Consider the following 14424-nt stretch of genomic DNA (forward strand, 5'->3'; position numbering starts at 1 on the left):
CTGTTTTTTTCTTCAGACTTTAATTAAGGAGATGACCCACCACGTCAGTATCCTTGATACCTTCCGCAACATGGATGACACAGGAAATGTAGTAGTGCCACTGGAAAAGTTTGATGAGATAAAAAGACGGTACGTGAAATAATTGTTCAACCTCTGTGATTAAAAATGTGATAAAAAATAAAATCCGTAAATCTTTAAATCTCTGTTAAATGTATCTGCAGTTCTGCTCCTATGAAACACTTATGTAACGCATTCACACCTTCTTTGTTTATGAACAGTTTAACCAGTGTCCGAGTCACTGCCAAGTATCAAGGGATTAAGTTGGAATACCAGGAATCCCATCACACTGTTCTGCATCTCCTGGGTCGCATCAATGATAAGCTTCAGACCTGGAAAGCTCCCTACAGATCTCAAGAGACCGTTCTTGTGCTTCTGCAGGACTGGCATGTAAGTATCTGAAAGAGCTAGATACAAAACCTTGTAAAACCAGTTCCAAAAACATACCAGTGGTATAATATCAAAGTCGAAAACATCAGAAGTGATTGCCTCTGTTGGTATGTTGTCTAGGACACAGTGGAACGGCAGGGACTGCTTTTGATTCTAATGGATGCTCTCCAAAACCTAAAGGAGAAGGCGAATGCTTACACCAGCAAGGCAGCGCTAGGTATGTGCTAAATGGGCTTGTTCTATAAGCACAAAAGCTCAGTTTTATCCTTTCATGAAGATTCTTTGTTTTCAAAAGTCAAGACCTGAACTCCACACACTCTTCGCTCCACCAGGTGAAGGTTCCCAGTGTGTCACTCGTCAGGTGAAGGAAGCAGAAAGCGAAGCTGAACTGGTTGCACAGGCTGTGACGGCTGTCAGGGAGATGATGGAGAGGGTGGTGTCTGCGTGGGAGACCTACAACAACTGCATCACTTCTCTGCAGACGTGGTTGGCACAAAAAATACATTCACACACCCAGTCTCCCGCTGCAGGGACGCAGGTAATCTCAGCTTTGTTTGGTATTTTTGTCAGTGAATGAACTTAAAAAGATTTCTTTATGACTCTCACTATGAAGTCTAGCGTGGAAGCTGCACCAACCAATGTTAATGTGTTAGATTACTGTATATCCCCTTGATGGCTGCAGAAGAGAAACTTTGCATCCACCTGATTTTTTTTTTTTTTTTATCTTGGTTTGGTTTTTGGTGGACTGGTTTCTGTAGGGTATGAGTGAGTGGACGTCATGTCAGGCTAAGCTAAACCAAGCAGGGAACTTACTCATCGAATTGACAGAATCTTCAACCAGCCTCGCTCTGGCTGAGCAACTCAGCAAGGTCAACATGCAGTGGGCTGAGTGCATGAAGAAGACAATGTTTGTAAGTATGCATGCGCTCACTGCTTTTTCCATTGTAGTACAGATGTGAATGGATGGACAGTTCACGTGAAATTGATGTCCAGGATTTTGAATGAAGTAACTCACAACTTTTTAAACACTGTTGCTGCTTTTCATTTGAAGCTTTTGTTTTATATATTTTGAACATAGTCTTTAGACATGAGAACAACAGGACATAAAGACATAAATACAGGTTGTCCCTCATGAAGCACATCTTTCTTAGGAAGTATCATCAGAGCCCAGTGTCGGTCCCCTCTGTTTTCAAATGGTGCATTCACTGACCCAAGAAGCCAGCCAGCTTCTGAGGCAGCCACTGGATGTGGCCTCTGTCCCACTGAAGGCTACCAGACAGAAGTTACAGGTTGGCAAAGTTACAAGTAGATAGATATAAATCACAGAAAGAAACATATAGACACAATCGTTAAGTCTTTCTGTGCCCGAGCTAATCTCTCTTTATACTTTATTTTGTTAGCTACTGAGTAAGAAGATGGCCGACGTGGACCTTTCATCCCTCACTTCATCCCCAGACTTTCAAACAAGCCACATAGAGAATCTCATGCAAACTCTCCCACAGGTACAAAAAGCTGTGACTAACTGTGATAAATTTTAACATTATGTCATGTTCCAGTTTTTGACTATGAATTGTTTCAATTAAAACATTTCCATAAGATGAGTTGTCCCATTATTGGTATTATTTTTTAGTATGACAAAGTAAGGATAGGCTTCACTCCTAATTGCTTGTATATGTACATTAGATGCTTGCTGAAGCAGAGAGGAGCTGTGGAGAGCTGCAGAAGGCTGCGTCCAGGCTGGAGGGCCATCTGGCTGAGCTGGATCACTGGACCACAGACGCCCAGGACTGTCACCAGCACCTAAAGGAGAAAAAACACAGAGGACGCCCTGCTGTGGAATCTACAGCCAAAGTCAGCAAATCACAGATTTCCGCACCTTCAAACTAAGCATTTTTTTGTTTTGTCATTTAAGACATCACAAATTATCAGAGAGCCTGTTTCAGAAAAGCATTTGTTAACATGGATAGAGCAAGTGTTGGCAGAGTTACAATTTGCAAATTACTCTCAAATTGTGGATACATTTTAGACTCGTGTTTGGTTAAGCTCAATAAAATGAAACATTAGAGAACAGATAATCAAATATAGGCTGTATAATCCTTTCTAGGTCCTGGTCTCCCGAGGCTTGCAGCTGGAGAGCCAGGTTGTAATGGAGGGACAGGATCTGCAGAACCTTGTGGCACAAGTACAGAGAACGTCTCCTCTGCAGCACCTCAGTACTTCTGTCATGCAAGATAGGATCTCAGAGGCAGTCTCTCACTGCCAGGTGAGTTAGATCAATGTAAATAACCTTTTCAAGTTCTTCAACACTCAAATTTATATGAGACAGTAACATTTGTAGATGTTTTGTTTTTTTCAGGAGATTCTTGGGAGGTTTGGTTCCCTTGGGTTTCTGCAACACGTTGAAACAGCCGATCAGATGCAGACGCAGCCACAGTCGGGGTTTTTGGTTGTGGCCAGAACCAAACATGTCGACCAGGTTGGAAATGTTGTGCTGCAAGCTCAAGACCCAAATCAGGTTTCAGCTGTGAGCCCATCTCAGACACCTCAACAAAGAACAAGAGGTCTCCAGGGTTGGCCTGAAAAACAGCACATGGACACACAGGAGGAACCATCCATTGTGCTACCACATGTTCAAATCCAGATGCTGCCTCAGCATTTGGGGGCACCAGGATGTCATATTCACTCTCAAGTTTCAAGCCCAAGTCAAAATGATCAACTTTTACCTGCATTAACCCAAGCTCCTGCTGGATCAACTGGTCCAAAAAGTCCAGTTCCTGTGGAGAAGGAAAGCGCATCCTCCCCACAGATCCACAAGTCAAAACCCAGAATAAGAGGGCAACCAAAAACCCCACAAAGTAATAATACATCTCCACAGCCACCAGTTTTGGTCCGCAGTGAAGTTCATTCAAAAGCCCAGTCAATGGCGAGGAGCAGACTGGAGAAGGCCCGGTTTCGTCTGCAAGGACGCATCCAGCAAGCCATCAAGTTATTTGGTGGCAAACAGATTTCAGAGTCACAAGCCAAAAGGAAACAGGTACAGATTTGAGTATTTTGGCTGTAGTATTTTTCATTCATCATGAGAAAAGTTTCTCAACAGCAAAAGTAAATGAATGAATAATGATTTACCCTGAAAAAAGGAACTTTGCAATTGCGAGTAAGTGTTAATCAAAGTGTCTATAAAGTTGGCTTTGCACCCACTTGTTGCTTAAAGAAAATGCTTTCATGCTCAAACATCCAGACCTTGGAAACTCAAAAATGTAAATCAGAATTGGGACACATTTTTTAAAGGTCTGTGCTGTTTTGCTTTGCACAGCTGCTGTTTTTGTCTGTGTATGTTTGTCCAGTTATGTGTCTTTCTGTGCAGAGAGCTTTAAAGATTCTGCAGCCTGCCTTCCTGGAGGAGTTCCTGGTTGCAGTGGAGGGTTTGGGGGCCTTTTGCACTGGGCCCAAACTTCAGGACTTGATGATCCTGTCTGACTCAGTCAGAAAGCAGTGGGAGGTACGACAGAGACTGGACACAGAACACTGTTGCACCCCTTAGAAGGGTTTCAGTCACCTCTGTCATAAAGAAAAGTTTAAAGGAGCTTTTGAACCAGTCTATAGGCTTAATCATACAACCGTACACTATATCCCTGAAGTTTAAGCTGTTTTATTGTCCTCAATCTTACTCTTAATATGGTTAACACCCAAACACATTTTCTTACATTATGTAACTTTCTGACTTATCCCACCTGCATCAGTGTAGTTCATCATCATAACTCATAACATAACCCATTTCATTCAGTATTTTACTGGTTGCCTTCAGCTTTAACAGCTATGATATACCATGATAACGCTTACGTCACTTACATGTTTCTTAAGTGTCTTGTTTGTGTCAAACTCAGGATGTACGCGGAGAAATGGCGGCCTATGTTCCCGTCTTATTGTCTAAGATCAGAGAGGGAGAGCAGTCTTTATCTGTTGTGCAGTGTGAAATGCAAACTAACCATCTGCATGAAGCCACTGACCAGACTGACCTTGACTCTCTGTTGCGACAACAGGTATTTGCATAACTCTCTAACATTCGCATTAACATCTAACTGTGTCGTGTAATAGACTGTATGGTCTGGGAAACGTTAAGATAGCCAGACAGAAAGAAACTTGAGTCACTTGTCTCCCAGGCTGTCATGGACGATGCTGCATCTGCTGAGGAATGTGTTGAAACGCTCCAAGAGCTGTGTGAAACACTGACGCCAGGTGAATCCTCCTGCCTGGAAACAGACCAACTGAGGGAGTCAGATGAAGCACTGGAAACACAGCCTAGTGACACAGTGCTCCCATCCGACTGGTAAGATAATGGGGCCGCATGAGGTGTGATACATTGCAATTCAACACATTTAAAGATCCACTCCACTCCACACATCTATTAAGGCATATAAAGACAGAGTCTGAGAAGGTTTTTGCAGAAAATCATTACAAAAGTATAACTGCATTCGAATCCTAATAATGGTCACACCTCCGACATTGTTTAACTGAAGCAGACAGCTTATTTATTAACCATTGTCACTCTGTAATCCCTCAAGTCTATTAATCTTAATAAGCTGCCTGTAGGACTGAGTGGTTCTAACCGTCCATCATCGACCTCCCACTGATGAACACTTCTTAACTCAGCAGGGGACAGCAGCTCTGGGGAAACACCCCACTGAGAGCGACTGGCATGTCGGCTGACACGCAGCAACAGAGCAACAATCTCCCGCATAAACAAAGCGTAGACAGCCCACAGCAAGTCCCGTCACCTGGGGGAAGTGGTGGGGATGTCGCGACATTGCGAGTTCAGGATGTCCCAACAGCGAGCGAGGGAGACCTCACACAACTCTGCGGCGGTGGGTCGGTGAAAAATCTGAAGCCATCACTTCGAGCCAAAGAGCAGTCGCTGAAAGTTCGTCTGTTGCACATCGCAGGGGACAATCAACAAACCCAAGCTCATATACAGGTATGAAGAGGGCTTTTATTTAGATTCTCTTAATATTATGAGCTCTATAGGTATGTTATTGCTCTTAGGGCTGCAACTAATTATCATTTTCATTATCGATTAATTTGTCAGTTATTTTCACAATTAACTGATTGTTAAGTGACAGCGACATCTTCAAACTGCTTCTTTTTGTCCATCCAACATTCCAAAAGCCAAAGATTCTTCACTAACCATCATAAGTGACTCAGAAAAGAAGCAAATCTTTATAGATAGTAAGCTGGAATCAGCAAATGTTTGACAGTTTTGCTAAACAGAAATAACTGAAATGATTAATTGATTATCAAGACTGTTTTTAATAAACTAGAATCAACCAATTGTCAGAACTAATTGATTTTTCAGCTCTGAATTTCAGCTAGAAACAACGATCAGCATTTTTATTGACCTAGCAAAGACGTGAGTGGTGAATCGACTTCTTTGGGTGCATCAAGTGCTTCAGTTTTGTTGTGTAGGCTCAGCAGTAGATAATAATAAAAAAGAATACAGCACATGACATAAAATGTATGCTTTAAATTAAAGAAAGAAGGGGAAAGCTTAACAGCCATCACTTGGATTTGCCCTTTTTTTAAATCCTGGACATCAATGTCTGTGAACATTTGGCCTCCTGCAGCAAAGAAAAACTTATTAGTAACCCTTTCTGCCTCTTTCTTTGGTTTTCACTGCAAGCCAAAACCTCTCTACAACCCAATTACTATGTTGGGATGCTGTGTTTAACATAAAAAAAAACAAAAAAAAACGACTGTGATAATCTTATATTTCTTTTTGAAATACACTTGATTGTAAAAAGTGCAAAGACAATATATTTAAGGTTTCCCTTTATTGATCCACTGATTTTTGTAGATATATGCTCATTCTAAATTTGATAACAGCAAAAACATCTCAAACAAGTAACAAAAGACTGGGAAAGTTGGTAAATGCTCCAAAGGGTCATTGGTTACAGGTGATGGTATCATGATCCTCCTGGTCAGAAAAGAACTCAGCAGTTTGGTTGGCTGTGACTGACCTGGAGAAGTCACAGCACCAGCTGCAGGGCACTAATCCTCTGTAATTGGATCGGCACGCTGCTTCATCTTTTCCTCTGTTCCTCGCTCAGCTGTTACAATCCAACTCTCCCATCTCTCAGGCGGTTGTCAGAGGCAACACTGTGGAGACCAAGCAGGAGGCAGAGTGGACCGTCATCAGAGAGACAGCCGCCCCACCACAGGAAGAGCACCCCCCCATACAGGAAGCACTGGAAAGGTGTGGGTTAATACTGCTGTCTTTCTTTTTTTTATTTTTGTTTAACTGTGTGGAATGTGGAATTACGTTTTAACCTGACATATTATTACAGTAGAACATAATCCAGAATAGATCTAATATTCATTTGCCTTTGAGGAACATCTGGTTCAGCATTATCCTTTCAAATTGATCATTTAATTTTTTTCTTAACAAATATTTACATTTCATTGTGGGTTTACTATGTTATTGACTGTGTAAACCATTTAAACAACAATATCATGCCACGGACATGCCAGTCTTCCATGTTCCTTATTATCACTGTGGTGAAATAAGAATAAAATCCACAATAGTGCCATGAACTGGATGTTACGGATTTTGCAGCACGCTCTGTTCCCATGTAGCCTTTCAGTGTCACAAATGAATCAAATGTTTGGTTCAAACAATGTGTTACTCTTTTATTATAGGTACAGAAAGTCCTGCTCCGAGTTTCAGTCTCAGCTTCAGAAGAACAAGCACCATTTGGATGAGTTTATTTCGGACTCAGTCACCGTCTCCACCTTGCAGAAACACAAGAAGCAGCTACAGGCAAGTTTAAACGTCATTTCAACACTTAACATTCATCTTCAGGTATGTTTTGATCCATGTTTGGAAATGGTGCTCTCAGTGCAGAGTGAGCTTGGCGTCACTTGCATTTGCATTTCTACAACCTAAAACAAAATAGCTGTTAAACAGACATTTGTTCACAAGGTCAAACTTCACAGTATCAAATAAATGCTGTGTTTCTTTGTGAACAGATTTTAAAACAGGCAACAGAGGCACTATGGTTTGAGTTTGAGCTCCAGTACACCCAGCTGTCCCAGTGCTCCCATCTGATGACCACGGAAGATAAGAGCAAAGTGGAAATAATCTGGGTGCAGCTGACTCAGCAGTGGAGAGACCAACAGATGTGCCTACAGAGCAGGTACAGTACATCTTTCAGATTAATCATTCAGTACTGACTCAACAAACAAAAGCACATTTGTAACACGGTTCCTTGTTGGTCACTTCATAAAAAGATACTTTACCACAGATGTTTTTGACTGACAGATACAGTACACCTGTTCCTGGCCATGTACGAACAGTGTTATTGGTTTTAATCATTAACCCCATCAAATGTATTGCACAACTGTAATACAGATATAATACATAATGTTTAAAATGTCTAAAAGCAACCTTTGTTAAACATTTTGTTGAGTTCTGCATTGAGATTATCCCAAATGCTTCCAACAATGTTCGGACCCAGAGAGAATCTGTCAGTTCGCTCAAAGTAATAGTGTATTTCATTTTGTCATCTGTTATTATATGTTCTGTGGAGAAACCTGATGCATCAGGGAGAGGAAGTCAGCAAACATGACTAAACTTAACGTGAATAAAAACTTAAAAACATGACCTCTTCCGTGAACAACAGAGTTCTGTTGTTCTGGGGCTTTCAATGTTATTCCATGATCCTTATCAGCGGATTCTTTTACCTTGGTTTGTGTCAGGATGACATCTATAGAGAATACTGCGGACCTGTTGGAGTCTGCAGAGGATCAGATGGAGATGATCACAGAAAAACTCGACCGGATCCTCAGAGAGTCTGTGGACATCTCCTCCTTCATTTTGGTTGATCCTACACTGTTGTCTGATTTAAAGGTACATCCAAGCTGTTTTCAAACAATTAGCACTTTAATTCTGAGAGTAAAATATGCACATATTAATCATAAACCCCTCTTGTGTTCCCTAGGAACTGGACGACAGACTGCAGTCAGAAATGAGAAAGCTATCAGAACGAGGCTCTGAAGAGGAAACACAAGGGCCAGATGCCACATCCCCCTCACTCGTCTGCCTGGCTGTCCACAACAGTGTCCATCATCTGGAGCAGCTCCGACAGCGGCTGGAGAGAGTTCAGTCAGCTGCCCAGGCTCTGGATCACTTCCTGGCCACAGTGAAGGAAGTCAAGGCTGATATCCCAAAACTGCTGGCAAACCAGGAACCCAGCAGACAGCAGAATGATGCAAACTGGGAGCAGCAGAGACACTCTTGGCAGGCAGCAATGCAGCAGAAGTTGCAGACTGCTGCGGAACAATCTGATAGTGTTGACAGCACTTTAAAGGCAGTGGGGATGACTCTGACTATGGATGGTGCAACAGTGACGTGCCAGGATGTGTTGACATCATTGTCCCAGCAAGCCGTGGATGTGGGAAAAGAACTGATGAGTGTCAGGAGGATGGAGAGAAAAGATGAACTGTTTCCAGTGGGAAAAGAGCAGATCCAGGAGTTGAATCCTCTGGAAATAGGTCAGATAAAAAATTGGGATGATTCATCACGGGAGCAGCAGCATCCAACTACAAGTAGGATGGAAGAAGAGTTAGGGATAGAGGCCAAAAGGAGTAGGCTGGAGGTGGATAGAAAAACACAAAGGGAGGATGAGGCTGAAACATGGAAGTCTAATGGGGGTCTTTCAGAAGCCAAAGACCAGAGAAGAAGGAGAAGCAGCCAAGTTAAAAAAGAGGAAGAAGAGAAGGAGAGTTTGTCCCGGAGGAGAGGTGCCTTGTTAGGCACACTGAGGGAGATAAAGGAGGCAGCTGAGCAGCTGGGGTTACAGGAGCCCACCCTGCCTGCTCTACAACAGAGGTACAACACTGATCTGGGTCATAAAACACATAATTCTTAGTACGGGTGTAAAATTAATCAAAATATTATCAAAATTGTATTATATTATACTCCCCTCGTCTAGTAATGATTGTGTCCTCCTCTGTAGGACACGTGCTTTGACTGAGCTGAAAAGTCGTCTTGCTGGCCACCTCAGTGAGCTGCAGCACATACGAGATGCATCTTCACAGTCAGAAATCCCCGATGTGAGTCAAACCCCAGAAATGGAGGATGTCTGGGAGGAGGTGACAAAAGCTGTAGCTGAAAGGTAAAGAGAGCATATTCACTCCTTTGTGATTTGCTTTGATGACTTGTAGTTGTTTGCTGAGTTTGTGTTTGTCACATCATGGATCACATGCAGGCTGGAGCGATGTGATATCCTAACAAAGCTGCTGAAGAGGTTTCAGAGCATTCGTGGTGAGCTGAGTGGGTCACTGCAGAGGGCAGAGAGTACCATCAGTGAACAAGCTTCCTACATGGGGAGAGACAATCTGCACCGACAGCAGACTAAGGTATATCACAGTTAAATTGAGATGATGAACGGATGCAACAAAAACAAAATGAAAATTATTTTGTTGTCCCTGGCAAATTGTTGACTACTCTGTGTGTTTCTTAGGTCCAGGAAACAAAAGCAGAGCTTACCAACCTTGGTGACGGCATAGAGGAGGTCCGCAGTGTCTGCAGGCAGCTTCACACTCATTTACGTCACCTCCCAGAATGCACCATCGTCCCATATGACGGTGAAGCAGATGCTCTCATGGATCGCTGGCTGGATGTGAGTTCTGTCACTTTAAGGGTGCACTTTGTTGTGTGTGTACATATACATATATATCTGTATGCATATAGTATGTTTACTCTTTCAGAACAAAGCAGAATCTAAATTGACAGGTAACAAAAAGATTAGAAGTAGAAGGCCGAGACAAACACAAAAAACCTGAGGAGAAAAACTAAACTTAACTGAGAACAAACCAGTCAGACACATGAAACACAGGAATACAGATGAAAGATAAGCTGCAAATGTAAACAGACTGATAACTGAAAAAGGGAAACACACAGGAGGCTAATCAGAGACAAGTGAGACCAATCAGGAGAATCAGAATGGCAGGATACATGTAGAGAGTAACACTTTCACAATAAAACAGGAATTTCACAAACTTGTACCCCAAACCATGACAGTTCATTTACGTTACAGATATCAGAAAGAACAGATTTCTACTTTGAAAACCTCTGCCATGGACTGACTCTGTGGGATGGGGTCCTCCAGCTGGGAGCAGTGGTGGAGAGCTGGACTGCCAATAAACTGGCAGTATTTGCTGAATCGCCGTCCTTTCAGACAGAGGAAGACATCAGTGCCTTGCAGGTAGAACAGTCTTTCTGTTTTATTTTGTAATGCACAGGTATAGACCAGTTTGGACAGCCTTATGGGAAGGAAATGTTCTTCAGGTTTATACTTTTAACAAAGATCATCTCCTTTTAACTTCATTCAGAATGAGATTGTGGTCCAGGAGGAGAATATGGAGCGTTTCCACAGACGAGCTACTGAGATTCAGACGCTGCTTCAAAGCACGGAGCCTCCTCTGGAGCTGCAGGTACAGCATGTGATTTGGTTTCCTGTTTGGGATTCGGGTGCTTCAGGCTGAATCACTGTAAAGCTGCAAGGACTGACAGATAAAGTGTATAAATATAGTACTGAATTAGTTTTCAGCTCCAGTTTAACTTGTTGAACCGAACTGCTGTTGTGAAATGTTGATGCCTCTATTTCAAACTTCAAACTTTATTTTGTCTAGGTTGTGGGGACTCAGCTGAGGAAGAAGATGGAGCAGCTGAAGGAGCTTGTTTCTGAAGCTGAGGATGTTTACAGGCAGATGGTGGCTGCTAGGGGGCAAATTACTGCCAAGATGGATGGATGCTTTAACTCCCTTCAGAGGATTCAGGACTCCCTCCTCACACTGAGTGCTCCAGATGCTGCAACAGTCCTCGCAAAACTCAAGGTGAGGACCTCACCTGTGGTATACAGTGAAGCACACTGAGGCTGAGGAAGATCTTGCATTTGATAAAGAGGGTAGTGATACATGTCTGAGGCTACAACATTAGATAACTGGTGCTTTAAAATGCTTTTTCACTTACAGTAACTATCTTTCTTTCCAGGATTCACTTAATGAGCTGCAAACCCAGGATGAGCAGGCAGAGAGCCTGCTGGAGGATCTGTGTATTTTGGCCTCCATAGTGAGTTCATCCAGCCTAGAGAGTCTGACTGTGGATGCGCAGCAGCTGCAGGATAAAGTCAGAAACACCCAGCAGCTCCTCTCAGAGGTGGAAGACCAGACTCAGAGAAATATCCAGGCTCTGGACAGGTAGCAATAATGTTTTGGATGGAGGAGTAAGATTGGGAGATTATTCAGGCAGAACCTGTTAGTAGGATGAACTAATTGTTGGTGTTACTGTTTTCATGGGATTTGTGAACAATCAGGACAATATACAAAATATATCCCTGAAACTCTGAATGTAACAGACTAAAGTTTGAGTTAAAATAGAGATTAATGCAGTTTAAACTGTAAGAGAAAAAAAAAGACAGCAAAACAAGTTCGACTTGTTTTCTGAGGTCTCTCCTGTAATGTTTCTTGATACTTCAATCTACAGTGCATTGTACATACTGTATATAGGTGTGTTTGTGTCATGCCTGGACTCATAGTGTATGATGTATATGTTGTAGGCTGCAAAGTGAGTGTGAGCAATTGGACCAGTGGTTGCAAACCGTTGAGGAAAAAGCTGCAAAGGAGGAGGATCTTAATCTCCTGCAAGAGGAAGTGCTTCAACAAAGGTCAAACTGTTTTCTGATTTCAGTTATATGTGGTCCAGCTCTGTATACTATGTATAAGTATTTTAAAGTAAGCTACAGTTGATATTCTCACTAAAAGATGCTAACAACTTCCAAAATACGTACAAAGAAAAAGAAAAAGGGAGATGCAGATGTGCTAAGTTAGACCCAGAGGGGTGAAAACTGTTACCAAAGTCTGTAGAAACCAGGACAGAAAGTAAGACAGTCTGCAGCAGGTAGATAGTTTATTCAAGGGGTGTGAGTAATGATACAACTTATTTTTAATGCTCAGTTTTAGTTCCCATCGCTAACATTTGAAAGTGTGAATAACCTGTGACTGAACATTAACACTGTCCATATTATTCCACTGCAGGGGGAGGACAGAGGCCCTCAGTCGGCTTGTGTCATCCTTACAGAGCAGCACACTCCAGCAGTCTCCTCTGGTGCCAGAGAGCAGCAAACTACTGGAACGATACAACAACTTTCAAACAAACGTTCTGTGTGGCTCCAGTGAAAAGCAGAGCTCTCCAAGCAGAGATGTGTTTCAGACTCTGTCAAAGTCAATTCAGTCCTGCAGTGGACATCTGGGACAAGCTGTTGACTCTCCACTTGGTGAAGCCCGCGGCCTCCAGAGTCCTGTGGCGCAGAGACTCCACAGTGCGCAAGTGAGACAACATACTCAGTTTCTCTACATATCTGGCAAATCACCCATTTTCACACAATTTTCACTCTATGTATTGTTAGCACCCACTTAAAATCAATGACAGTGAACACATTTGGAATGTGACAGTTCTGGTCATTGAAAGGATACTTGAGCTCGCCTAATAGGACATGTCAGACAAAAAAAAGGTTGAAAACCGCCAGTTAATCAATATAAATGATAAGCTGTCTGATTTCGACTTGGTGTCCCTGAAATGTCCACAGGGTGTGTGTTCCCGCCTCGAGGAAGGTGTGAGTAATGAGGAACATTTTGGCCGGTTGCTGCAGGACTGCCACCACAAACTGACTTCCCTGCAGGAAAGGATGTCAGCCTGTCAAGCTCCGACAGAAAGCGCAGCTGGACTGATCACAGCTCTGGAGGTGATGTCCCTTAAGTAAACTGACGCAGTTAATCATGCATAAAAGCTCCCTTACATTTCCACTCGCCATGATAAAGGACATTTTTAGGAGGCCACCTATATTGTTATTTGTGTTTATCTCTCACCTCTTCACTTTGCAGGATTTGCTACAAGACGTTGTAGATGTAGATAAAGAACTTTTACAGATTGAAACACTCAAGGACTCGGTCACAGCCAGTTCCACGGCCAGGGCCTCAGCCAGCTTCTCCCAGCAGGTTGACAACCTCAAAAACCACAAGAGGGCGCTAGACAGCAGCATCAGAGAAAATCTGGCGCTGCTCAGAGACAACGGCAATCAGAGAGCTCACCAAGTGGAGGAAGAGGTCTCCTGTGTACAGACTGCACTGAAAGACCTGGCTGAAAATGTTTCAAATCTATGTGAGAACCGTGGAGTGTTGCCTGATATCAGCCAGCTAAAAGTGCAGTGGAACACAATACAGGTATTATTTAAAGATCCGATGAAATATTGCTTTTCTCTGAGTAAAAGTTTAACAAGTTAACAGACTTATCCACACACTCACAGTGTCATCGGAGGAGCATTTATCTCTCTCTCTCTCTCTCTCTCTCTCTCTGTCTGTCTCAGGACTGTGATACCAGGCTGACAGAATTGGCTGCAAGCATTTCCGGCCTGCAGAAAACTGGAGAGTTGAGCATCACACAAGAAACACTTCCCGCAAGTGTCAATTTGTCTGTTGAAGCAGTTGCTAAAGACCTTGACAGGTATTTAACCTTGTTTCAAAACATATAGCTTGCATGCTTCACATTGGGAAAAAAAAAAAAAGCTTTTGGAACCAGTTGGTCAACACTAGGACAATTCTCAGACACTAGCATAAGTAAAGTAAACAAATAACAGCTTGGCAGAGAAAATCTGATTTCTTTACATAGACTTTTACACTTTGTGAAATGTACATGAACACACACAAGCTCAAAATCAAATTCTTCCATTATTCTGTCTCTTTCGCTCTCTGTTGTTCTCACTGTAGCCTCAGGTCCATTTATGAACAAAAGAAACAGGAGTGGGCTGAAATCACTGCTAACAGGGTGAGACAGGTCGTCAGTCAGCTGCAGAAGTTGAGCCAAACAGTTCATGATGAACCATCATCCCTCTGCCAGGTAAAACAAACCAATGTGTCTGTACATTT

At 42.6% G+C, this 14424-nt stretch overlaps 1 protein-coding gene across 1 annotated transcript in view; it reads left to right on the forward strand.

Moving 5' to 3' along the window:
* The window catches only part of LOC119011997 (nesprin-1-like), a 79721-nt gene that overhangs the window by 9721 nt on the left and 55576 nt on the right, over window positions 1–14424 (forward strand). Inside the window, exons 14-45 of the mRNA XM_037085440.1 lie at window positions 17–129; window positions 279–447; window positions 568–664; window positions 780–985; window positions 1206–1358; window positions 1599–1736; window positions 1848–1949; window positions 2131–2298; window positions 2552–2710; window positions 2804–3481; window positions 3812–3946; window positions 4332–4487; window positions 4608–4774; window positions 5098–5419; window positions 6579–6694; window positions 7138–7258; window positions 7468–7634; window positions 8197–8347; window positions 8439–9328; window positions 9456–9614; window positions 9708–9858; window positions 9963–10121; window positions 10539–10706; window positions 10834–10935; window positions 11134–11337; window positions 11495–11700; window positions 12060–12167; window positions 12538–12829; window positions 13089–13244; window positions 13384–13722; window positions 13866–14002; window positions 14266–14395. Of these exons, the coding sequence (XP_036941335.1) occupies window positions 17–129; window positions 279–447; window positions 568–664; window positions 780–985; window positions 1206–1358; window positions 1599–1736; window positions 1848–1949; window positions 2131–2298; window positions 2552–2710; window positions 2804–3481; window positions 3812–3946; window positions 4332–4487; window positions 4608–4774; window positions 5098–5419; window positions 6579–6694; window positions 7138–7258; window positions 7468–7634; window positions 8197–8347; window positions 8439–9328; window positions 9456–9614; window positions 9708–9858; window positions 9963–10121; window positions 10539–10706; window positions 10834–10935; window positions 11134–11337; window positions 11495–11700; window positions 12060–12167; window positions 12538–12829; window positions 13089–13244; window positions 13384–13722; window positions 13866–14002; window positions 14266–14395 (6519 nt within the window). The remainder of the gene's footprint in view (window positions 1–16; window positions 130–278; window positions 448–567; window positions 665–779; window positions 986–1205; window positions 1359–1598; window positions 1737–1847; window positions 1950–2130; window positions 2299–2551; window positions 2711–2803; window positions 3482–3811; window positions 3947–4331; window positions 4488–4607; window positions 4775–5097; window positions 5420–6578; window positions 6695–7137; window positions 7259–7467; window positions 7635–8196; window positions 8348–8438; window positions 9329–9455; window positions 9615–9707; window positions 9859–9962; window positions 10122–10538; window positions 10707–10833; window positions 10936–11133; window positions 11338–11494; window positions 11701–12059; window positions 12168–12537; window positions 12830–13088; window positions 13245–13383; window positions 13723–13865; window positions 14003–14265; window positions 14396–14424) is intronic.

The sequence above is a fragment of the Acanthopagrus latus genome, chromosome 22 (genome assembly GCF_904848185.1).
Source record: "Acanthopagrus latus isolate v.2019 chromosome 22, fAcaLat1.1, whole genome shotgun sequence".
Classification (NCBI taxonomy): domain Eukaryota; kingdom Metazoa; phylum Chordata; class Actinopteri; order Spariformes; family Sparidae; genus Acanthopagrus; species Acanthopagrus latus.